The sequence below is a fragment of the Crocodylus siamensis genome, chromosome 2, assembly GCF_052110815.1.
Source record: "Crocodylus siamensis isolate JL-2025a chromosome 2, ASM5211081v1, whole genome shotgun sequence".
Classification (NCBI taxonomy): domain Eukaryota; kingdom Metazoa; phylum Chordata; order Crocodylia; family Crocodylidae; genus Crocodylus; species Crocodylus siamensis.
The window spans coordinates 228,891,682-228,916,913 of NC_143396.1; the positions used below are offsets into that span (position 1 = coordinate 228,891,682).

General features: G+C 43.8%; 1 protein-coding gene across 5 annotated transcripts in view; it reads right to left on the reverse strand.

Moving 5' to 3' along the window:
- Nucleotides 1–397: 397 nt before the first annotated feature.
- MIDEAS (mitotic deacetylase associated SANT domain protein) overlaps nucleotides 398–25,232 on the reverse strand; it is a 155,727-nt gene continuing 130,892 nt past the window's right edge. For 4 of the 5 annotated variants that reach the window (XM_090033309.1, XM_090033308.1, XM_090033310.1 and 1 more), the window contains 12 exons: nucleotides 21,679–22,005; nucleotides 20,463–20,808; nucleotides 19,909–19,975; nucleotides 17,702–17,844; nucleotides 15,378–15,481; nucleotides 13,959–14,034; nucleotides 12,942–13,030; nucleotides 11,789–11,938; nucleotides 11,245–11,445; nucleotides 9,944–10,155; nucleotides 6,806–7,673; nucleotides 398–6,176 (listed from right to left, as the gene is read on the reverse strand). In XM_090033309.1, the coding sequence (XP_089889435.1) occupies nucleotides 7,457–7,673; nucleotides 9,944–10,155; nucleotides 11,245–11,445; nucleotides 11,789–11,938; nucleotides 12,942–13,030; nucleotides 13,959–14,034; nucleotides 15,378–15,481; nucleotides 17,702–17,844; nucleotides 19,909–19,975; nucleotides 20,463–20,808; nucleotides 21,679–22,005 (1,932 nt within the window). In that variant the 3' untranslated portion in view covers nucleotides 398–6,176; nucleotides 6,806–7,456. The remainder of the gene's footprint in view (nucleotides 6,177–6,805; nucleotides 7,674–9,943; nucleotides 10,156–11,244; nucleotides 11,446–11,788; nucleotides 11,939–12,941; nucleotides 13,031–13,958; nucleotides 14,035–15,377; nucleotides 15,482–17,701; nucleotides 17,845–19,908; nucleotides 19,976–20,462; nucleotides 20,809–21,678; nucleotides 22,006–25,232) is intronic. The other variant, XM_090033313.1, reaches the window with a different exon arrangement.

Here is a 25,232-nt window from a genome sequence, read left to right on the forward strand (position 1 = left end):
ACACCACTTCTCCATCTCTCTGAAACAATAAGCTTCAAAAAGCATACACTGAAAGATAATGCAAGAAAGTTTGCATGGATAAACACGGTAAGGAAAGTACATACGAAAATGTCAAGGCATATATAAATCAATTGTGAGAGCAGTACACCATGAATCTCTGCTTGCGAGATGCTATCAATGGACTAAAATCAGTTGTCATAATATCAAAGTCTGCTGGTAAGTAAATGGTGAAAGGTGAAAGATATTTATGTAGATACACAGACAAGTTTAAAAAACCAGAAGACATTTACAGCGTGACTTTCTAGACCACTGACTAAACAGACTGGAAGTGTCGGGCCATAGACACTTGCCAAGATGCTGGTAAAAAAAAAAAAAAAGGGGGGGGGGGGGGAGGGGGAGGCGGAGAGAAGGTGCATTCTGTGCGGCTTAGGAAACGCTTGTGTGTGCCAGTCATCTTAAACTTAGTGTGCTGTAGTTACAGGAAATGGGATGAAAAGGTAATCCACAAATAAAATGAGCTAATCTACATTTCACATTATGCTATTAATTTTTGGGATGAATACATATCTTTAGTACAGTTTTGGTTCAGATTTCAGCTGCCCTTTACCTGCTGTCAAATGGCTTTATTCCCAACTCTCTAGCTATAAAAATACCAAGCAGGTGAATAAAATTGCTCCTACATAGTCGCTCAGAATGCTACATGCCACTGTACACTTTATTTGCTTTTATTTTGTTGCATGTTGGTAGATTTGAATGATTTGCATAGGGCTGAGTACTCTCTGATCAATTAACACCTGATCAGCCCAGCTACCCACAAAATGAAATCTGTGTTGAAGAAACACAAATGTCAAACAAATATTTCCAGATAAATTGCAACATACCAGTAGCTACAGTAGATTTGCATTACTCTGCTTATACAAAACAACATACTGTATATACCAACCTATATACACTGTGCTATATAACAGAAATGCTCTCTATACATAATCATACCAGGCAGCAGGTTTAATAGTGAAGGCTCATAAAAGTGAAAGAGCACCAGCAAAAACCAAGAATACTACACATTAGGAGAGCCCCATTGTCAGTTCATTTGGGGCCTAATAAGATTCAAATGGGCAACAGTTTAATAAATGTGGCCAAATGGCAACTAGGTTTATATTCTCATTTTAAGCCCGATCGCCAGTTGTGAAAAAGCTAGTTATATTATCTATTAACATATTGACATGAGCAGCATAACAACAGAATCATAGTAAAACAGGGCTGGAAGGTACCCCAAGAGATCAGCTGGTCCAACACCCTACTCAAGACAGGATCATTCCTGTCTAAACCATTTCATGCAAGTGCTCACCTAACCTCCTCTTAAACTTGCACGTGATGGAGACTCCACAGTCTCTCCACATAATGTTTCAGTGCTTAGCCACCCTTGTAGCGAGAACGTTTTAGTTAAACTTCATTTGCTCCCACAGAATAAGGTTCTCATTACAGAGGAGAGATCTTGTCCAAACTGAACTTATTTGGGAAATATATTATAAATTAAGACAAATTTATTTTACTGAGTGGAGTTCAAATGCAATGCCTGGAAACACTAAAAATTACACATGGGCAATCCAATAAGCCAAAGCAGAACAACAGTTGCAGAAGGAGCACATTTTCCAAAGTGAGCTGGAACGTAGCTTACTCCAGAGTACACATCCCACGCTCCAGCAAAGCAAGAGGTCAGATGGTTACTTCTCTTCCCAAGAGCTGTGGTCAAACCCCATTTGGGATAAGCAGAGAAATTCTAGTAAGATCTTGTGTGTAGGGTGGTGCTTTCAAGACCCTGTGGATCTCAGAATTTACCCTGGAAGTATCTTCCAGTCCTCTACTGTATGTTTTTTGGCAGCAAATATTTTAAGGACAGGAAGAAGCATACCAAAATGTTTTACTTTTATACCCACTCCAGAAAGAGGTTATCCATGAGGCTTCAAGACCGCTTTAGGTTCAAAATGTGACGCTAGCTATTGAGAATTCCTGGAATGAAAAAGCATAATACAGCCGGGGCTAACCCTGCACTCTCTATGGTTAACATCCCCTTCAAGGCAAAACCCCTCCCATTCCTCCACTGACACTGAATTAGAACAGAATGTCAGCTGTGATGGGGGTGGAGGGTGGGGAAGAAGGGATCTGCATGCTTGAACAGCAATCAGCTAGCCAACTAACACTCGACTCATCAGTATCTAATAAGTACACCAATTTTGTAGGGTTTTAATTTTTTTTTCTATAGATCATGATTTGAATGCGTGTGCACACGCATATATACATGCCCTGGGAGAAAAAAATTGGCTTCTAAACATAAGTAACAGTGCAAGAGTTCTTGCACTAACACAGATACTAATAGAGTATCTTAAGGAAGACTAAGTTAATAATTATAGCAATCATATAATCCTGTTGCTGGAGTCCCCTGGGGTTCAGTGGTAGAATCCTTGTGTGCCACACAGGAGATGTGGGTTTGATTCCTGAATGCTTATACAAATACAGCCATGGAGGCACTAAATGTTTGGACTCAGTCTGGCCTTTGGATTTTGTCTCAGTGGCCTAAAGGAGGGATGGAAGGTCGAGGCAGCCTCCACTCCTCCAAGATTCTTGCCGAGGCATATACATTGAAGGTCTGGGTGACCTCTCACGCATACACCATGATCCAGAAGGATCAACAGTTGCTATACAATCCTGTTGCTGGGCTCCTGTATTTTCTCACTCTACAGCCTGTCAATTGCTTACCAACATTTGCAATGGCATGTCACCCTAGCTTATAACCTCTTCAAGGCTACAGCCAAACGGAGTAGCCTTTGGGGGCACTGTAAAATACTAATGGAAAACAATACATAAAACATTTCTTTGCCTTTTACTCTTTGGCACTAATCTTCTGTTCCAACAGGGTGAATAGGTATGTAACAGAAGAGCAATAACTCTCCCAGTCTGGAATCATGGCTTCATCCAGGATCTATGCCCACTTTTCAGTGTAAGGGGTGAACTACTTTTTTTTTTTTTTTTTTAAACTAAAAGAAAAAAACCTTGCCTGATTTAATATGTCCATTTCTGTGGACACACTAATCCAGGCAAAGGCATTCAGTAGGAAAGTGCAGTGTGTTCTGCAGTATTTTTAAAATTATTTTCTAAATGCACAAAATGCCCTACTTGCTTTTTAATTTATTACACTACTCCACTATTCCCAGAACCTGATAGGCAGAAAGGACTTTCCAAATTCCCAGAAGCAGCTGCCATACTAAAGGATAAGATCCAATAAAAGGCTACAACACTATTAAGCACAACACTCAAAATGGATCCAATGCAAGTGGGAAGAATTCAGAAGTGAAGTTATTTAGACTGAAATGCAATAGACAGCTGCTTCCTCACCAGGGCTAGAACAGCATGAAGCATGTGCCATCTCCAGTTTCCAAAAGAAAGACTTATTAATAAAATTTAAACTCTTAATGGGAAGATTGGTTTGCTAGAGTTTTTTTCTTTTTTAAATAAATATTTGCTTTCGATTCTCTCCAGTTTTTAAATGGATTTCAGCAGCACAGGATTTGCCATCTGCCCTCATTCCAGACAAGGCTGGGCTCACAGAGGGACAAAGGAACAGTCATCCAAATCCTACAATGGACCAAGTTGTATGTGACTGTACAGGGGAAGATGGAGTCTAGGCTGGAATGTGGTCTTTTGATCCCTGGTACAAGCTGAGGCTTGGTACATAAGGAAAACATTGCGTTACAAAAGGTAAAGGGGCATTTTTTCAGTAGTAAAAGCTAATATTTAAAAAGAAAACAGCTCCCTATTAACCATGTTTATTCTTACTTAAAAGAAGTTATTTTTTCTATTACTAAGAAGGTGAACAAAGCTGCACAACTTGAACTGTAGGTTAATCAAATATACGGCCCATGATTCTGTCAGACCAACCTGGTGGGCTTCTATGACCAGGTCACCAAATCCTTAGACACAAGTGTAGCAGTGGACGTAGTCTTTCTGGACTTTAGGAAGGCCTTCGACACTGTCTCTCACCCCGTTCTCATTAAAAAAACTAGGGGACTGTGGTGTCGACACCTACACAGTCAAATGGGTCACTAGTTGGCTGGAGGACCACACCCAGAGAGTGGTGGTGGACAGGTCACTTTCGACCTGGAGGAACGTAGGCAGTGGGGTCCCCCAGGGCTCGGTCCTCAGGCCCGCACTGTTCAACATCTTTGTCAGTGACTTGGACGAGGGAGTAAAAAGCACCCTGTTCAAATTTGCAGACAACACTAGAATGTGGGGAGAAGTGGGCACACTAGAAGGGAGGAATAGGCTACAAATATCGGACCTAGACAGGTAACGGGGGTGGGCAGATGAGAACAGGATGGGTTTCAGCACTGACAAGTGCAAGGTGATGCACCTGGGGAGGAACCACCAGCACCATACCTACAAGCTGGGAAACTCCCTTCTCATCAGTGCAGAGGCAGAAAAGGATCTTGGAGTCATTATTGATGCCAAGATGGACATGGGCTAGCAGTGTGGGGAGGCAGGCAGGAAGGCCAACCGCACCTTGTCATGCATCCACAGATGCATCTTGAGCAGGTCCAAGGAGGTGATCCTCCCCCTCTATGCGGCACCGGTCAGGCCGCAGCTGGAGTACTGTGTCCAGTTCTGGGCGCTGCATGTCAGGAGGGATGTGGACATGAAGAGGGTCCAGAGGAGGCCACTCGCAAGATCAGCGGGCAGCAGGGCAGGCCCTACAAGGCGAGGCTATGGGACCTGAACCTGTTCAGTCTCCACAAGAAAAGGCTGAGGGGGGATCCAGTGGCCTGTTACAAACTAGTCAGGGGGAAACAGCAGGCACTGGGGGAGTCCCTGTTCCCCCAAGCACTACCAGGAGTGACTAGGAATAATGGTCACAAGCTGGCAGAGGGTAGATTCAGGCTAGAATCAGGAGGTGCTACTTCACAGTCGGGGCGGCTAGGATCTGGAACCAACTTCCATGCAAAGTGGTGCTAGTTCCTACCCTGGGGGTCTTTAAGCAGAGGCTAGACGAACACTTTGCTGGGGTCGTTTGACCCCAGTACTCTTTCCTGCCATGGCAGGGGGTCGGGCTTGATGATCTGCTCAGGTCCCTTCTGACCCTACAAACTATGAAACTATAAATAGGCTGTGAAATAATGCAGATGCAAGTCAGGCCCAAATTTCAGTGTATAGGAAGCTCCAAAGCCATACAGCAAGAGAAGGTCATGGAGTTGACAGGCTTCAGTTTGTCCTGCATTGCTCTGTAGTTGAGCAAGCACAGAGGCATTCTCTTGCTTGAACTTTAACAGCAAGTCAGCTGGATCAGCAAGTAGCCTGCTCATTTTACTGGAACCAGCCCTGCTCAGGAACGCACGGACCATTAGCCAGTCAGTCCGCCCAGCAGATGGCACTGTTGAGCCACAGGTGCTTGATCTGATTTTCACTTTGTGGGAACTGGCAAGCTGGAAATTCAAAGCCACACTTATGATACTATTAAGGGGTCAGTGCTGCCTCGTCAATACAAAGCTGGACTGGGATTGGGTTCTACTCCTGGCTCCGCTATTCACCTTCTCAGTGACCTCACACAAGTTGCTTCACTTCTGGATCCTGGCTTCCCAACAACGAGGATAGTGATACTGATCTGATCTCCTTTGAGATCGACTGATGGAAAATGCTATATCAGACCCAGGTGGCAATGTTCCTGACCACACCTCTTTGCTCAAGCAATTAAATGCAACAAACATCAAACACAAGATGTTCTACTAGAGGTGTGAGAGAGAAACAGCTTTCTGGATTTACAAGTTCTTGTGATACAGATGATGCCTCACCCCAGTGGCCCCCTCTTATCTGACATTTCTCTTCAGTTACACCTCCAGTGAAGGTAGATGTGACTATCTTGATCCCTACAAAAGCAACTATTACATTTCTCTGCAGTGTCCAGAAGACAAGTGTGTATACAGCCCAAGAAAACACCTAGGTTCATACAGTTTTATGACATAAAATGGTAAGTAGAATATGTATAATGTTTAGAGAAATGCTGTGCAGTATTAACATTCATGTCAAATGACCTGTTTTGCCTTCTTTAACTCCTGTTGTAACACAAGGCTTGTTGACCTCTGTTTGATATTGGGGATCTACACACATCTAGTGGCTCTTCTGCAGCTCTGCAAAAGAGAATACATTTCACCGTAAGAGGGGGTAATGACAGGAGAGCCCAACAGGCTCTGCTGTCCAACTACTGCACGGGAATAAAGAGAAGACCATTCCTACAGTACATGCTGCCACACCTTTTTCAAAGGAACATCCCTTCGAGGATATTTATATAAATAAAGCATCTGGAATCTCACTACCCCTGGGGCATAAGCTAAGGGATGGCCATTTGTAGACCACACGAAAGAACAGGGGAAGGCCACCAGGAGAAGGAAAGGGTCATCTGGGGTAGGAGATTAAGGAAACATCAGGAGACTAAAGTCCATCCATGAAAACATTGGGATCTTGGTTCAAGCCTCATTAGAACAACCTCGCTGCCTCTGTAACAAGTTAAAGCTCAAAAGGTCACCCACCACTTTCAACTTGATGTGTGTGGGGAACCAGATTTTTCAAAAAAAAAAAAAAAGTGAGCTGAGATCAACTGCTTTGTGTTCTACATGCGACATAGCAGGACCTTTGAGCTGCACTGCTGCTCTCATCCCACAGCACGCATCCACTGCAGGACTCTTTATGGCACAGATTCCCTCCCCACCCCACCCCCAAAACAACAGAAACAAACACAAACACCCAGCAGGTCTCTCACCTGCTACAGAAAAATAAAAAATGCTCTCTCTCCAGGAGAGGGCAGGGCTTTGCCTTCTCTTTCTGCACCTGTTTCACTAAGTCGTGTCTCATTCAGCAAAGACAGCAGAGAGTGTAGAGAACAATCCTAGCAGAAGGCAGGAAGAGAAGTGACAGAAAGGAGGATTTGCTGTGGAAGGCAAGCTCTATCCACTGCCAGCATCACAGTAACTAAATGCTGTGCATCTATAAGTAGAATATCCTTCTTCCTGCTCAGGTCTGGAAGGCTTTATAGGGGTCTAATAAAGGGTCTTATCAACACAGATCCACAAAAGCACAAAGAGAAGGTCTGATTGACCTGACGGAGAACTGAATTCCACTCTGGATGACTGTTCTACCGAGTACCTCGGGGTCTCTTCATAAATAAAATATAAATCTTATTTGTAAAAAAGAATATCCAAGTTCACACAGATCCATTATCCACTGGTTTGGCTCGGTCTGTTCAGGCAAATCGAGGTGGAGCATGTGGGATGAGGAAGTGGCAACACTGAGGCCTGGTAGACCTCTGTTCCAATGAGGAAAAAGTGCAGCAAAGGAAGCAAACACATGAAGTATTGACCTGCACTACCCTGTTGGGTCCAGCTCGGCTACTCCCTCCTCTTCTGGCCTGTTGCTAAATCTTCCTGTCCTCATCGGAGCTGTCACTACTACTGCTGCCACTGCTGCTCCTGCTGTCGCTGCTCTCCTCCTGCTGTTCCTGGCTTTGGGCTGCTGCTACCGCTGCTGCCACTGCCGCCTCTCTCTCCTGCTGCTTGAGTGCTGCTGCCTTCTTCTCCTGTTCAGCATGGCTTTTCATGTGGGCACTGCGACTCTTCACCTTGTAGAAAACCCTAGGGACAAACACAAGCATGTAACAAACAGTCTGCCCAATCCTCTTATAAGCATCTCCAGGTTGGAGTCAAACAGCAGGGCAGGACCATTCATCACCACTAGAAAGGATCTACTGCAATTATCACTACTTTTGCTCCTACTCCTCCCACAGCACAGTCCAAGGGACAGGCTCCTGACTCCTGGGGTCAGTGCCCTAAAATCCTGTTTCAACGATCTGTCCAATGATCTCTTCCAAGGCTGCTGCCAATCTGCTGTGTGACCCTGGCCCTGTCCTTTCACTTCTCTTGGGCTCCTCACCTTTCACTTTATCTGTTTAAATTCTAAGCACCTTGAGCAAGCAGCTGACTCTTGGTCCATGTCTGTTCACTGCATGACACAGCAGGGGCTCAATTCCAGCTGGGGCTAGTGATGCTGCTCTAAGGCAAACACCTAATAAACAAGAAAACAACAGCTGGCACTCCTCTTTGCTGAAGCTGTAGGGATATGAACAGGCTTGGGTTCCTCCCCCCTTGCCTTCCTTTGTCTACTCCACCTAGTCTTCCCATATTTCCCACATTCAAATTCTTAATTCACTGTCACCAAATACTCAAATGGAAGCTTGAAGGCCATTCAGAATCCTCTCCTATTTCTCCTGCACCAATATCCAGGCCAGAAATACAGCTGTGTAATTCCTTGTAGCAGTGCCTCAATGTCAAATACTCCTCCATGATACAGAAGAGTCTCTGTCAGTTCTCATCACCCTGCTCACTTTAAATACAGGAGTAACTGCTGGTACTACAAAGCTCACTATTCTTTATGATTACATTATTTATGCAATGAACTGAATTTTCTTGGCATGAATAACACTGATGGCAACAGATGCCCAAACTCCTGGAAAATACAATGCATTTAACAGGCACAGGAGACTGGTGTAAACTTGATCAGAACAACTGTCCATCATTTACCTGACACCTGCTGCTACAGTAATGATAATGCCTGGTATTTCAATGGCATTGTTTATTTGACATGTTCCTAGAGCACTTCATCAACTATTCAGGAATCGCTCCACCATTCAGTGAAATGTAAACACTGCTGAGATGGAACATAGCAGCTGTTAACAGCACACATCAGCACTAAAGCATACTATAGCTAATTGAAGCTGAAGGGAAAATTTACATCAGCAGAATTATCTGAGCTGCAATCCAGCTGGGACAGTGGCGCTCAACCTTTTTCCCTGGTGGGCTGAACTGGCAGCACCCAGTCTATCCGTAGGCTGGATTCAACCAATGTTCCCAATCCAGCCCCTGGGTGGTCACAGCAGACACCACGTGGGTATACAAAGGGGCTGAGGGAGGGTGCCAGGGAAAGGACCTTGACCATGCCCCATGGGAAAGGGAAGAGAGGGGGTGTGACCAGGTCTGAACCCAGCCCCACAGGGAAAAGGGGCATGGCCCATCCCTGTGAAGGGAGAAGGGGATGTGGCCTAGCTGTAGAGGAAGGGGCATGGCCAGACCCTAATCCAGCCCCACAGCAAAGGAAGTGTGGCCCACCTTCAATGGGAGGGTAGGAGGTGGGGCAAGGCCAGGCCCCAGCCCAGCCCTGAGGGGAACGAAGGGGTCATGGCCCAACCTTGATCCAGAAGGGGAGTGGGCAGGATGTTGCCCAGCTGCACAAGGGAAGGGGTCACCAGCAGCCCAGCCCACTGCGCAGGGCTTGGGGATTTGGGGGAAGGGAGGGTGGCCATATTAATGGCCACTGCTCCCCTACCACAAATTTCCTGATGCATGGGGAGTTCCATGAGTCAGATGCAATGGCTGCATTTGGCCCACGGGCCAGAGGTTGAGCACCCCAGGGCTAGGACACTGGTATTCATATGCCTACTACAATGAAAAATGGCAAGCCCTTGAAGGCCACAAGTCATTAAGAACAGATAGCTTTGAAGCTCTAATCTGGAAGAGTGAGTCATGGGTGACTGGTGGCTCTTGAGTCTGGGGGGCACCCACAGAAGCCACTGGTGATCTCCCTCAGGTGCCAGCAGTGGCGTAAGAGCTAGTGAATTCCACCAGATGCCACTGGCGGCAGGGATGGACCCATCAGGGGGCACATGTGCCCCCACTGCAAGTCGCCTATGGAGCAAGTCATCAGCAGCACAGGGCCAAAGGCATTAAGATGCTAACATTGTTCCCACCGGTTCCTAACCAAGTGTACAAAGGAAACATCAGGCTGAGAATGAGCTGCAGTGGTGATGTAGAACAATCCTGTTACTGCAAATCCATTCAACTGCTCTTACCTTCCACATTTTTTACATGGAAATGTGCTTTCTTCATTTTGCACTTTAGCGGTGAGGTCTGGCTTTATTTTCTGTTTCCGTCTCCTCCTCTGTCCTGGGGGAAGAGTCTTCCGAAACTTAACTGTTGCTTCTTTAGGCTTTCTTCCAGTTCTACCACTGGCTTCTCCTGGTGCATTAGCCTCGTGGCTGCTTAAACTGATGACCTCATTGACCTTCACAGCAAGAGAAAGTTGTTAAAGCAAAGTGAAAATGAAAACCCCTTGAAGAAAGGATGGTGGCTGCACGTCTAACCTTCAGTTATCCTATCCTAATCCAAGATCTTGCCCACAAGAAAGAATTTGTGGGATTTCTAACATACCCACCATCATTGCTATTGGAGTACAAATCACAGGGAGTTGTGCAGGATTCTAATATTATAAAAGCCTTAGTCTGTCTGTAATGTTTTATTCTCACTCCGACTGGCTGACTGAAACAACCAATCTGAGTACTCCAAGAGCATTTGGACAGGAGACAGTGGGGACACAGGGGACAGAGCGGGCAGGCACCGGTAACCGGGGGCGGGGGGGGAGTGGGCCCGTTCCCTCCTCTGTCGTCCGGATGAGAAACAGAGGTGTGGCTAAACAGGGGGTGGGATATGGAGCTGCTGGGCCTTAATAAAAGCCGGCAGGGGAGGAAGAGGGAGGGGCATCGTGGCGGCACCCCGCTGCCACCCCCCGACAACAACCCTGAAAGGGAAGGGGGCAGAAATCCGTCCTGGACCCAAAAAGCAGCAGGGGCAAGGGTGGGGGGAGCGGGCCCATACACAGGACTCTGTCCCCGCCCTGCCATGGTGGTAGGGAGCATGCCACTGCTGCCCCACCACATCCTGACAAAAGCTGGCAGAGAGAGTGAGGGAGGGGAGCAGGAGTGAGGGGCACTGTGACTGTGCCATGCCAACAGCTGAAAGGGAGGGAAGGGAGCAGGGAGAGAAGGCAGGTGGACATGGGCCAGGCAAACCTGAAGGGAGTGGTGCCGGACCAAAGCGGGGCAGGGAGGGGGCGCGCAGGATGGACGGACACAGGCCTTTCCCCGCTCCCCCATCATTCTTCACATACAATTGGCTACTCTTATTATAATCCCCTTCCCAGTCAAAACTCTTCCAAATAAACTATGTAACACACTGTTGGGATGCCAGTAGGTCCATAGCTATTCCATTTTCAGCACATCCCCCAAGAGGAAAAAAAAATACATCGAAAATGCCATTTTACTCAATGTTTTATGAACTGTACATGGGGCCAGTTGGGGACTGATGTACTACATACCATTTCATTGGCTTGTAGTGTTTGTGCATCTTTGGGAAATGCTGTACTCCTTTTTCTGTCATCCAACTCTTCTGCCTCCTTAACCACTTTCTCTTCAGTCTCCTCTTCCTCCTCCTCCTCATTCTCTTCCGCCATGTGCCCATGGTCCTCATTGAAAATAACTCTTCTGGGAGGAAGTACACGGGCAAACCTATGGGAGCTCTTCACAGAAATTTAAAGGGACAGTTAATATTGTCTTCTTTGACTTTCTTTCCCACTGCAAGCAGAAGTCATCATGTGAAATAGGATTCGTCATTACAAGACTAGGCCCACAGCATCAATCAAATTTGTTTTTACTGCCTTTGCTGAAAGTTGAGACTGACATAGAACAAGGCATTTTTAATCAGACAGTGGCCTAGGGAATCTCTGCCATTCTTAAGAACACATATTTTTAAGCCTCTTGTTACTTACACAAAATAAATGTAATTATGAAGAGCAAACTGCTTCAGTCCATGGAAGCAGCCTTTGGCAACAAAGCCAACACCAGGAAGGGTCAAGTGCTTACCTTAATATCAATTTCAGCTTCATCTTTCATAGACTTCTCATTAGTGACATCAATGTCCCCAAAGATTAAGGTCCCATTCCGACCAATTTTCACTTGTTTTTTGTATGTGTAATAGAACTCCACACATTGGGCCACTGTCTTGGTTTTAATCTGATGTTAAAAACAAAACAAAAAACAACACAAAACAAAACATTGCACAAACATAAAGGTAAGATTTTTGTTTTTAAGAGCAAGCAAGTAATCATGAACACATTAATGCAAATTGCATTTGTTCCAATTTCTTTCTATTGTACTGTTTTTACCTGAATGCAAGACAACTTCAAATTTAAGATGACCTCCCAAATAATTAGATTCTAGGCATGGAAAAAATATATAAGTTTGTTAAAGTTTTCTATGTCTAGAATCTAATTTTTGGAGGGTTGTCTTAAATTCACACCCCACACTCCTCCCCCCGCCCCCACTGCAGTGGGGTAAGCAGCTTCAGGGAGATAGATGGAGAGGTGCCAGGTGGTAGGGAACCAAATGGCCTCACTCCTGCACCTTACTGCTCCTCCAAAACTTGCCCCACCAGCTGCCTAAATGGGGGAGAGGGGGGAACCTTGTCTTGAATAAATATGATTATCACAGTTCTTTAAAACCCTTTATCTTGTATTAATTTTCTACCTTAAAGCCTCTTATTTAGCCTCTGCTTTCCCCTTTATTCAATAGGAACATTCTCTACTCAATATTAAATTTTGTAACCAGTTCACTTAATTGCCACCTTACACAGAACACACACTATATACATATATTTATTTGTATATACATACAGGCATACAAATAAATAAATATCATTTTAAAGATCACCTTATACAGAATATATGTATATTCTGTGTAAATTAAGCTTGGAACATACTAATGAGGGAGACTGGACTAACAAATGGGAAAACAAGTCAGGAAGTCCTGGGGGTCATTTTTTTAACAAGTTTAATGTTTAGTACCCTAAATTTCTCTGAGACTTCCTCCTAAATTGGCTGTCCACTGCTAAGTCTGGTCCTGTGAATTTTTAGAACCCACTGAAAACAGAACTCTCCATTATGACCCCACTGAGTGAAATACTCTAAAGATGTAAGTAAGTATAGTTCCTGATCCAAGTAAATGCAGAGTAACTTACAAGTTTCTGGACCAGGAAAAAGTCTTTCTTATAGATTGCAATGCCTTTGTTGAAAAGTTTCTTCTCTGCAACTTTCCACTTGTCTGATCCTGTAGGTACAGAAAACAGAAATTTAAACAGAAATTTTCATTCCAAGTTATCTCTCACTATCTCTCTTTAGATTTCCTTTACATAAAGCCAGCCTAAAATGTATCAATTAGCTGAATATATAATGCACATGCCATATAGTACTATTTTTACCTCTGTAAGGCCACACACCATTCAGAATTTCCCACTTCCCTCTCACATTTTCTTTTCTCCATAGATCAACAATTGAATGTACTCTGCATGCCTGATAGAAGTGTCCTATCAAGAGGGGTATGCATATCAACCAAGGTGCTATTCTGGTGAACTGCAGGAAAAGGTATTACATTTCTTTCTGCCCTCATATCAATCAGGTATGCAGGGCTAGCTCAATCATGGAAGTTACTACCTTGCAACACTGTCTGAATATAAGGGCTGACACAGCAGCATCAGACACTGCAGTTTTGCTTTCATAGAGGAATTAGTGATCAGCCTGCTGTTCTCGCTACTCTACAGCTTCCTATCATAGGCAGCACAGGCAGTGAGAGGTTAGACTTCCAGCAGAACTCCCTCAGTTCCCTTCTCCAAATTCATGACATGGAACGTGCAGTTCCAAGATTAGACTTTCCATCCATCATCTAACAAGCTTCTCCTGCCATCTTTCTGTAGCTTAGTCTCAGTGACTAGTTACCATTTTTCCCTGAAAGGAAGTCTCTGATCAGAGACACATGACTTATTGATAAATGGATTTAGGATTTGCAAGTGCATGAATTCACACACCACACGTAAGTCATGGCATTGCAAGGGAAGGTTCCCTGCAGTTCATCAGCTGGTCTGGAAGTTAAGCATTTTCTGACTTCTGTTATAAGTCTATATACATAGGACAGGAAGAAATCCATTACTGCAGATCAGCTACCAAAGAGACAAAAAGGCAGCAGCTCCCACTCAGAATACCTGTGTAGTGGTAGTCAGCCAAGGGATGGACTGGTGGTCGCCCTGGCCCCGTCAGCAACAGTTTGCCCAAAGCAGCCTAAGAGACAGCACAACAGCAGAATTGGTTTCATGTAAAAAAAAAGTATAGGTATGTAAACAAAGAACATCAGAAAAACCATTGTAATATCATCTACATTAATGGCAGATTAACAGAAAGGGAGCTAGTCTCTCTCCCACAGCATGCCCTAGTGTGTTTAAAAGGTACGGTGAAAGGTGGAATGCGAGTCAAGACTTCATCATTAAGTTCTTGACCCTACACTGACTCTAGCTCCTGGGCAAATTACCTCACCCCTCCAGATTTCAGTCTTTCCTCCTGCAAACTGGGCACAATAGTATTTATTTACTCTGACTCAAGGCTTTTGGGAGGGAGACTATTGCTCTTATATACAGAAAGCCCTACACAGTACAGGAATCATCCTGCTTAGAGATGATTCTACGTAACACCAGTTCCTGTTTGTGCCCATCCAACAACCCAGCTCTAAATAAGCATACAAACTCAAATTCAGAAATGTAAAAATCAGTATAAAACTACCCGACCTGCATTTAATCAGCAACTATAATTTGTGCTGAAGTTACAAGTAGGTGGCCAAGTTATTGGCCTTTATAAACTACAGGTACTCTTCACTTAACATCATCCTGGTTAGTATTTCATTGTTACATCACCTATCTATCGAAGAACATACTTATTTAAAGTCACGCAATGTTGGGTTATAATGTTGCTTGGCGACCACCTGCAACTAGGTAACTACTGTGATGGAACTGGATTCGCTTAACATGGTTTCACTTAAAGTTGTATTTTTCAGGAATGTGACTAAAACGTTAAGTGAGGAGTAGCCGTACACCTGGTACCTTTCATAGCATCTACCACATTACAGTGCAGCAATGTGGAGAAATAAGCCCATCTCACAGATGTGCACAGAGAAGTTAAGGGACTTGCCCAAGGTCCCAATTCCCAGTACATTAAACTCCCCCCCATGACACCCATCTTCCAATTCAGGTGAGATCAATAAACTAATTTCAGTTGTCAACTAAATGATCCCTATGGGTTAAAAGTTTAAAAAGTCCCCACAGAAAATGATGCAATTTGATGTTATTAGCAGCCTCTGCATAGGAAAGGCTCAAGACTGAAATAATCAAAATGATGCCCATTACTTTGACTTGCTTTGTCCAATCTGTGTGAGGACTCCTGTCATGAACAGCAGCAGCCAGATATGCCACACACCAGGTTTCTGATGCCATGGCAAAAAGATGTGATGTTTTGCAGGCTACCTTCTCTCAAATGAGCTTCTTGCTGATAGCTAACAGCCCTTTCAGGCCAGTATTCAGATTTCTTCTACAATAATGAAAAAAGACTGATAAAACAGGTTGGAGAGGACTCACCAGAACATTTCCCTTTGTTTCATGCAAGAAGTGCAGTGCCAGCTCCTGATTTGTACCAGCCCCAGGAAAAATACTTGAACAGGCAGCAGCTAACAGATTTTCCACTATTCCAGGTAAATGACAAAGAAAAAAAAGAAATAAGGGAAGAAGCAGGAGATTAGAACTAAGAATTTGAGAAGCTGTTGCTGTTTTTTCCTCCTCAATAAGCTTGGTTGAGGATCTCAGTATCATTTTTGGCCAGCTAATACCCAAGATGTAAGTGGGTAACAGTTCCACTGTATCCTAATTAGTCCTTTTAAACTTGAACTACAAATAACCTAGGGTCAAACTTGGAACTCAAACACCTCACTCCAAGGGAGTTTAGTGCTCGCAGATCATGTTGTGACAGAACAGAAGGTTGCAAAGGGCACATGAGAGAGCCATTACTGAATATACCTCTAAAAGAGATTACCCTTTTGCCCTACAAGAAGCATTCCCTGTAGATTTGCACTGAGGACCAAAGGTGACAGAATTAAAATCAGAACGACCACTGGCACACAAAACTTTTCCTTTCCTCCAGGAAAGGATGGTCCAGAGCTGCTGCTACAGCTAGTGAAAAAACCCAGAATTTAGCAAGCCCAATTCCTCTTCTCAGCCCAGCAATCAGGTCCAGTTTCATGCTCACTTGATAGCACAGTGCAAGGGAACACACACAGATGAACATGAACTGGAAGTCCTGTCCCAAACAAGGAAGGTTAGGGCTCCTTTAAGCACTCAATCCCCAGTCTGTACAGCCATGTAGTTTGTATACCCATAGGTCTCCTCAACAGTTCAGAAATTTGACAGTGAGGGAGTAGCAGCAGTTAACAGTCCCACACACCAGACCCACAGATTGGAACTGGTCCATGGATGGACCAGGGACCCACTCATCCAGCCTACAAGTCAAAAAGGTCAGCCACCACTGCTTTAGAGCATAAGCAAGGTACTTCAGCATTTATTACCTCATATTTACTCTTTTTCCCTCCTCTTCCCTTCCCCAAGATAACGCAATTTCCACACAGGTTAAGAGATATTTACGGAAAACGTCTGTCACCATCTTTTGCATATACTTTTTTGCTTCTTTGCTACATCTCAGTGATGTGATGCAACAGTTGGAAATTAAAGCCATGGAAATTCAAATTAAAAATACAGCACATGTTTTTAACAGTAAAAGAGGGGGAATACAGCTAAGGCAGACCAAGATCTCGAACCCAGAACCTTGCACAGGAAGGCCAGCAAGCCTGCCACAGCACCACAGCCACAGGCCTTTCTAAAATTGGTATAAACTACAACAAGGATTAGTAGATTCTTCATCTCTTGATGACCTCAAATTTACTTTCAGGAAACTCAAGTGGTCAGGCTTATCACAAGAGTAACTGCATGAAATTCTGTAGCTTATGCTATATAAATGATCATGCTAAATTAGGGTAAAAGGTCAAACCATTGCTTCCACAGGTCACGAGCAACACACTGCACTGGGAGTTCAGCGTACTCTTACAAACAACCACTTGCTTCCATTTCAGGAATTCCCTAAAATCTCCCTCCTCCTATGCAACAGTCTCTATGCATGTCCCCCATTCTCCAGAAAGGCAGGAATCCATGTATTTCCTATTCTGCCATGTCAGGGTCTCCCATTCTTCCCCCTTCAACAGGTTCTACATAACCACTTCCTCTCCCTTCCCCCTGCCCACCATTTCTCCCATGCCACCCTTCTCCCCATTTCAGGTATTGTGCATGCCTGACCAACCTGCGGCCCCAAAATTCCCCATGCTAAGTGCTCCATGTCTCCCATCCATATTTATTTTCTGTCCGTCTGGGAAAGATATCATTCAGGATGGCAGCCTTTTTAAGTAATAAGGAAGGGGATGACCTGAGTGATAGTGATCTGCAAGATGTTGCTAGCTGTCCTCAACAGTCTTCTCAATGCATTCCCCTTTCAGTATTTCGAGTTTTCAACAAAACCAGTAAGGTTCTGCTTACCAATGCCTGAAACATTCTGGAAGATTCTGGAGTTGGTTAACTGTGGCATTCAAAGTTACCGGGGTGTTTCTTTGTCCGAAAATGCAGCAAATTGAGCTAAAAGTTCATTTTTCTTGGGCAATGATCTAATGGTCCTGTCTGACCTTTAAGAAGTCTACAAATACTAGTTCTCCGATATTTTCCAGAAGGCTTTTCCAACAAGGATTAGTAAAACCTGACATCTGATCAGGAGTGTGGAGCACCTTTAAACAGCACTTAAACAGTTACCTCAACACTGCTGCCATTTCTTGTTTTGGTCTATATTACCAACTTCCCCAGGTCCTTACCATTTTCTTGGTTAGTTTTGTTGATTTCAAGATCTCCCCAAGGCCACCACACCAAGTCTGCCTTATGTTTATCACCTTCTGCCAAAGATCTGTCTCGGAGGAATGGGATTTCTGCTTGAAACCGAGTTCCCACATTGATTCGCCTGCATAAATAAATAAAATACATAAATAAATAGACCACAAACACTCAACAATAGCCAGAAAGCACCTCTATGAATGACATTGACTCTTGTGGAAATCAAAACTTAGAGAGCGTACTCAACAGGTGTAAGTCAAGAACAACTTTCAACTGCTACAACTGGGATTTAAGTTAGTAACCAGCAGGTGAAAGACTCAATGTCCTGCTACCACCTTTGGCTGAGGTTCTACTGCATTCCCTTGAAGAGGCTGAGAAGGTGAATTCATTCCTCTTCCATCAGTGGAGTAAGCCAATGCAGACTTCTCAACTAGTTCCTGGCTCATACAAAGAGACTGTGAAAACAAATTGGTCAGTTTAACACCTCTCTGATCCCTGTAACAGCTAAGGATTCCTGGCACCATTTCTGTGGCTAAACTGGCCAGTGATGAGGCAGTGTCTCAGTACTAGGGATGCTTATGATGGTGTGGATGAGTCTGTCTATGCCATGTAAGCTATTAACACCATGGCTGCTGGTGCTGTGGAGTCCAACACTAGTTTTCTTCATGCCAGTCACTGCTATAAAGCCGTTCAGACTGGGTACATGTGGGTACCAGAAAAGAGAGTCTGCTGCTTGAGCAGTATCAGAAGCTGTGCTACAACTGTCAAGTGTTAATTTTTGCCTCTGAGGTACTTGTGTGTGGGTCAGCTTTGGAAGTCAGGGATACTGGAGTTGCGGGGAGATGTCTTCTGACTGGGAAGGGAGAACTGTGACTCCTCTGATCTCTGGAGCAGCACTTACAGTCCCCTTTCCTGGGCTGAGACCAAAAGTAGCAGGACTTAAGTTTCCAAGTGTCCTATGAGCACAGGGCAACATCTCAGCTCACCTGGAGGATGGCGACTGCTTGCCAGGGCCTACCGATACCTGCACAGTGGTCTCATAAGCTGCATCAACTAATTTAATTCTCTAGTTTTTAAAGCGTGGTTCAGGATATAGCTGCACCTCAAGGAGATGCCTCATGTCTAGGAGAAGAACACATACTTGAGCATCTCAGATCTTTATTACTGATAGGCAATGCTTCATTTTTATTGCAGGCAAATTGTTAGTGCTGGAGATTCATGTATGGGCCTAAAATGCACAAACCAAGGGGATCTAGAACTTGTACAGGGAAGAATACGGGGGGCGGGGGGAAGCAATCCTATTAGAGACATAAACCAGAAACTTGTTTTTCTTTAGCACTAATAGGGTTAATTAACAGCCTTTATATAATCACTGGCTAACAAGCTACCTACCTAAACAACAACTCTATAAAACAATCTTTGCAAGTGAAATACAGAAACCACAGGTTCCATCTTGCAGACAGTAAGATGGAAACAAAAGGAGGTTAAGACTGTCCCACAACTAATGCCTTGTGTTCTGGCAGTTACAAGGGCTTTTCAGGATACAGCTGGCCCCCAGTGGCCATTACCACTTAAAAAGAATTCAACCTCAAACACATGGGTCATATTTTCCTTGAGAGAAAAACCTACATGGACAACTTATCTTTAAAAAAGATTGCAACTTAATCTAACTTTGAGGCTTAAGCTACTTTTAACAGAATCAGGCTCTGATAGAAATCAAGAGCATTCAATCACAGAGTTTCTAGTACTTTTCCCTTGCCTCTCCTAAGTAACCAGCTTGTGAGACAGAAGCAGTGCTACTGACTGAAAAGAGATAGAGAGATTAGATGATAGGAGAAATGGAAGATGCTGCTAAAAAAAAAAAAAAAAAAAAAAAAAAAAAAAAGGATGAAAACTTCCAAACAGTCTAAGCACAGCTGCTTAATGCACTCTTGCACACAGGAGCAGGATATTAGGTTAATATTTCCTACTCCAAATCTCAGCTGGAAGCAACTGCCACAGCGCTGACAAAAGGTTTGGGGAAAGATTATGTCCTTATGGTACATGGCAGTGTGTGGCTGCTGAGGCATCACCACACTTGAATTCTTTTCAAAGATAAACCAACAAGAAAGTAGACATTTTAGGTAGACAGAAAGAAACGTCTGGCACAAGCCTAGTAGGTGGACTTTGTACAACTATATTGGACACTTACGGTTCAATGCTGACTGGTGTAGCTTCCCCCATTACTGAAAGGACAGGAGGAGTGACTTCTGAACTATCTGCAAGGCAAACAGAATTGCTTAGAGCTTATCAATTTTACACGCCTGCAGATTCATGAGCATATGAAAAGAACATAAGAGCACAGACTATCCATCAAACAATGCAGGTACTCATCTCCCTTAGAGGATTAGGCTGGCTAGCAGGGAGAAAGGAAAAGGGCAAACTTTCATGAAGAAATTCTCTCTTCCAATAAAAAGTCCTTCCCATTCACCAAATGGTCAAATCTTATGATGGGCAGGAATAATTTTTCCAAAACCAAATCTACCTTTCAAAAGCCCTTGGGAGGCTCTGGAGCTCAATAGTAGGTGCACCTCAACTGGTGTCTCTAGGAAGCTGCAGCTTGATTTCCACTGTATCCCAGCTCCCCAGAATTATGCCAGCAAGAAGCTTAAGGTTACAATATCTATAATTAAGTTATGACTTTCTTTTTGTCACCCCCTAACCTCCTACCCCCAATTATCCATCCTTTCTCCTGTTAGAACTTACTAGATCTGAGTAGAGTTCTGTGAGCACTTTTTGGAGTTGCTGGAGGTGGAACTGTGTGGCCACTAGATGAGAGGATGGCATTAAAATAGAGCCCAGACCCTTCTCTCACTGGGCTAAGTATTGGTGGTGGAGTGTAAGGAGGTAGCTCAAAGTTCCTATCTGAAGGATGATCTGCTAGGCGGACAGGTGAGCGTAAGTGACTCTGATATGGAGTGATGTTGGAATAGACTGGAGGGGCAATGAAGGTGCCAGCTTTTGGCGGTATGAAGAGTGGCTCAGGTCTTGGGCGCTGCTTTGGCTTCCGGGCAAAGTTCTCCGCTTCATCCTTTGGAACAGCATCTTCAGGCTACAAAAAGGAAACAACTTTTTTTACAATACAAAAATCAGCCAGGATGCATTTAGTTTTACATATTTTAAAATATTTCAGTGTAATGACAACATGCTGACATAGCAACTATGCTGCAGGACAGGAGCTGGCTGAGACCGTGGAGGAAGAAATCAGTCGCACTGGATAGTGGAACAGAAGAAAAGTCCAAGAAACCTGTCTCAGGCTATCAAATATCTAATTGAGAGAGTCTTCCCAGAAGTTTATGAATTATATTCCACTTTAACAGACCACCAAAATGTTCCACAAATAGTCCTCCATCTCACCCAGCTAGATGAAAGAGTTATAAAAGGGGTAGGCCTGGAGGGGAGAAAAAGTATCCAGAGAATCTCAGTGAGGACAGAGAGACAGAGAGTGTAGGCTTTTGTCTTGGACTTACTCAGAACAGACATGGGCACATAGCCTTAAAACTCGAGGTTATCTGTATATGCATACTAAATATGCTCCTCGGTTCAACACATCAAACTCCTTCACTTGAACGTTACAACCAAATACCTAGGAATTAAATTCTATTGAGCTTTACCAACTATTTTTTGGGGCATTATTTGGCTGTTTTAGTATAACTGTACGTCCAAAAAAGACAATAATTATCCAAAAGTAAGCCATCAGAGAGCAACAATGATGTAAAAACGTGCCTTATGTACAGGATAGTTTTCTCTGGGTTACTTTCAGCTCAAAACCAAGTGACCCTTTCAGGCCAAAGGGACTTGCACTACCTTGGCACAGTTCAAACTGTTTCAGCAGAAAGGGATGAAGACAAAAAATAAATAAATAAAAAATCAGGAATGTAGCAGATCAGAATCTCCTTTGGTCTTTCTAGTGTGCCCATACCTGGAGCGAGTTTTCCATGTTGGTACTGCGATTGGACCTTCTTCGGGTGACAATCACAGAAGGCTTGCGTTCAAAAGGACCTCGATCATTTGCCTGGACCCTCTGGAGTTTCCCTTCTTCACCCTTTTCCCTCCCAAAGTCCTGCAAATCAACTTTCCTCACTGGCACAGACACAGGAATGATAAGAGGCACAAGGTTGCTATCTTCCCGTGCTCTTTTGGAGGCTGGTAAAGAGCTGGCAAATTCCACAACGCTTTTTGCTGCTGGTGGTTCTGCTGCTGCTCCTGCAGCAGCAGCGCTTTTTTCCTCTTCTGACGTATCCGACTCCTGAAGGGGAAAAAAAAATCCACGTGTACCTTAAATGATCCAAGACTTTCAAATCAAACCATCGCTCACTTGAGTACACACCTGAAGTTTCTAAAATGTTCTCAACCTAACTTTGGAACTGGAAGTCACTGTAGTTCTAAGTACTTGGGGAAAAAGGATACTTGATTTGGCAGAAAAGTTATCACTGTATTTCACCTCATGTTAGGAACGGTACATTAAACTACTTACTTTGAGTTTCATTCTTTCATCCATAGTTTTACATTTTGTTTCTGGACCAAACTCTGCCTTTTATAGAAATTCTACACAAAGAATTATCCTTAATTACTTAGATAATAAATATCTGCTTATTGCATATCATTCGTTTCAAGTGGCTTGATTTTTGGTCTCAATCACCAAATTGCAATTTGCCTATTTCCCTTAGCTTTCTTTGTGTCTCTGTTTCATCTTCCAGAGCACTAAACAGGCTTTTGTCCTGCGCTTTATCCATCAGAAAGAGAGTTTACTCTTCTTACAATAACATATGTACCTTCCACTGCGCTCAAGCTTGAAGACCTTTTGGTTAGCAGTAATCACATAGTGCATTCTTCATGCTTCACACCAAGGACTACTAAATTTCAGTTCTCTTTCAACCATGGACTCTCCAAAACGCTGGATTCCCAAGAACATCTCAGACAGATAGTGGATTGTACAATATGCATAAGAACACAACTCAGAAGAAACCCCAGTTGCTAGAAGGTACATAACTCCTCCCTCAAGTGACTGTCCATATATATCACACACACACATATATATATACACACACACACACACACACAGATATATATTATATACATATACATACACCTGTTCCACTCTGTGCAACTCCAAAAGTACTGTCCAAACTTTTTGGAGGTGTGATTACTGAGTTTTACGAGAACAGCATATGAAGCACCTCTTTACTAAATACAGCATGCAATCTGCAGGTTTCAGAGTTCATATAACGTGTCATGAATGTATGAACAGAGCTCCAGATGGCCGCTTTATAGATGTGCAGGGTGGATATATATATATTTTTTTTTTTTAGCAATGCTGTGGATGTTGCTTGAATTCTGATGAAGTATGCACTGGTAGTTTTAAAGAGATTGCTGTACCTTTCATTCTGTCTGCTATGGCAACAAAGAGCTGAGGAGATGATTTGAACAGTTTTGGCCTTTGTAAAGAGAAGGCCAGGACACATTTTACATGCAGAGATTGGAACAAGGACATTTTACAAAAGCATATTTGTTGCAAACATGTTTGGTAAAAATTTAAAGTTTGTCCTCAAGGACACCTCACCAAGTGGGGAAAAACTAGAGAAATTCTAGGCCCTGGGCTTGGATCTCCTCCACTGAAGTGATAGCAGTCAAGAAGGCATCAGGGAAACGCATCAGAGAACAGGAGGTCATCGACTCAGGAAGCAGAACCCAGGGAACCTGGTAGCAGCAGTGGCCCAGGCAGGAATCTGCAGGCCAGGTACAAACTCCTCACAGGCAGCCAGTTGGACAGTCCTGCCTAAGTCATGGCATTATCTGTCAGTCTTTATCAATGTGTGCTCTAGGAAGGATTCAAAAGTCACTGAAGATTGCCCTTACTTGCACATATGGCTAGAAAAAAGGTGATCATTTCTCCAGGTACCCAAAATTGACAGTCTCGGTCTTACTCAGGGCTTGTAAGGGAACACAGTTTACCTTTTATACTCCTGAAGTATACTGCCACTACTACATGCACTCAAATATACCCAGGGGTTAATGACAAGACACACACACACACACAAAAAATCTTGTAACTATTAATGATCTTAGCATAAACCTCAGTTACGTCATGAGTGGGGGCATGATGGAAATGGGGAAGCAGATAACCTGAGATGAAGAGGTGAGAATCAATTCCCACAATTCTGGAAGAGGTGGTATAATGGCTGGCAATGCCACCTTTCACTTCAGCTTGTAGATCAGAACAAGAGGTAACAGCAACCCTTCCTTTGAGGAATCAAGATTAAAAAGGTGTTTTCTACTTTCCTCAATGATGATGACTGAGAAATCAAACACAAGAGATCCTTGTTTTAACAGGACTTCATGACAAAAGGCCCTGAAGAGACAGAAAAAAAGATTGGGAGCAGGCACCAAGAACCAGACTGTCCAAGACCCACCAGGTCAATAGTGACACAGGTCCATACATGCCTAAAGTGGATCAAGAAGTTCCCAAAGGGAGAAGGAGGATGGGGGCACACGGTAATCAATTCTGGAATCACACGTTGGTTTGCATATTGCATTCATCTGTGGTAGCCCTTTTGTTGTTGTTTTTCCAAGGTGTCTCAGAAGATGTGAGGTAGAAGGGGAAACTGCTGGGTTAGCCCCTGAGGGGGAAAAAAAAAAACCATTGCGTGCCATGCTTCCTTTGAAGCACTAGGATATGAACACTTAGGGCAGTGATTCTCAACCTTTTTGGACTTGAGGCACCCCTTCACAATTTTTGGAAATCAAGTGGCACCCAATTTCAAAAACTAATTTATATATTACAGTGCTCATCCCCTTACACAAGGGCTGGGCAGTAGGGATGGGGAGGAAGGGGGAATCATCAAGGTAGGGAAAAGCATGAGTCTGGTTTCTCCTTACACTTTGTGACACCCTTAAAAGGATCTGGCAATCCTTGGTTGAGAACCACAGACTTAGGGAATGTTATCCTAGGCCCTTTTCAGTGGTGAACAGCTCCATTTCCTCAAATGGCAGGTCTTTCACAAGGACCTTCTTCCTTGGTGTTTCCCCAAGGATGTCTGATCCTTGCAGCCAGGATGACTGCATCATAACCACTGTTGCAGTCAAAAACGAAACCATGCTGGCCATTTCTAGAACCACATGAAAACTGGTCCGGGCCATCATCTGACCTGGAGTCAGATGGCAGCTTGTCCATGAAACAATCTCAGAGCAGGGCTTGATATTAGTGACCCTGAATTGCAAATTCACAAAGTATGCCTTACAGTATAATAAATTCAGTATCCATTACAAATTTAGGCTGGGAATTAGAAGGAACTTTCTAATAGTAAGAGGAGTGAACTTTTAAAGTCCTGATTTCTGATCATGTGTCAGAGTTGTCTTCCCCTAGGTATCCCTCTGGAAGGGGATGTGGCTGGCATCAATACCCCAGTGGGGATTGGTGTCATGAGCTTCTCTTTCATTACCAATGCAGTCAAGACAACTACTGATGAAGCTAGG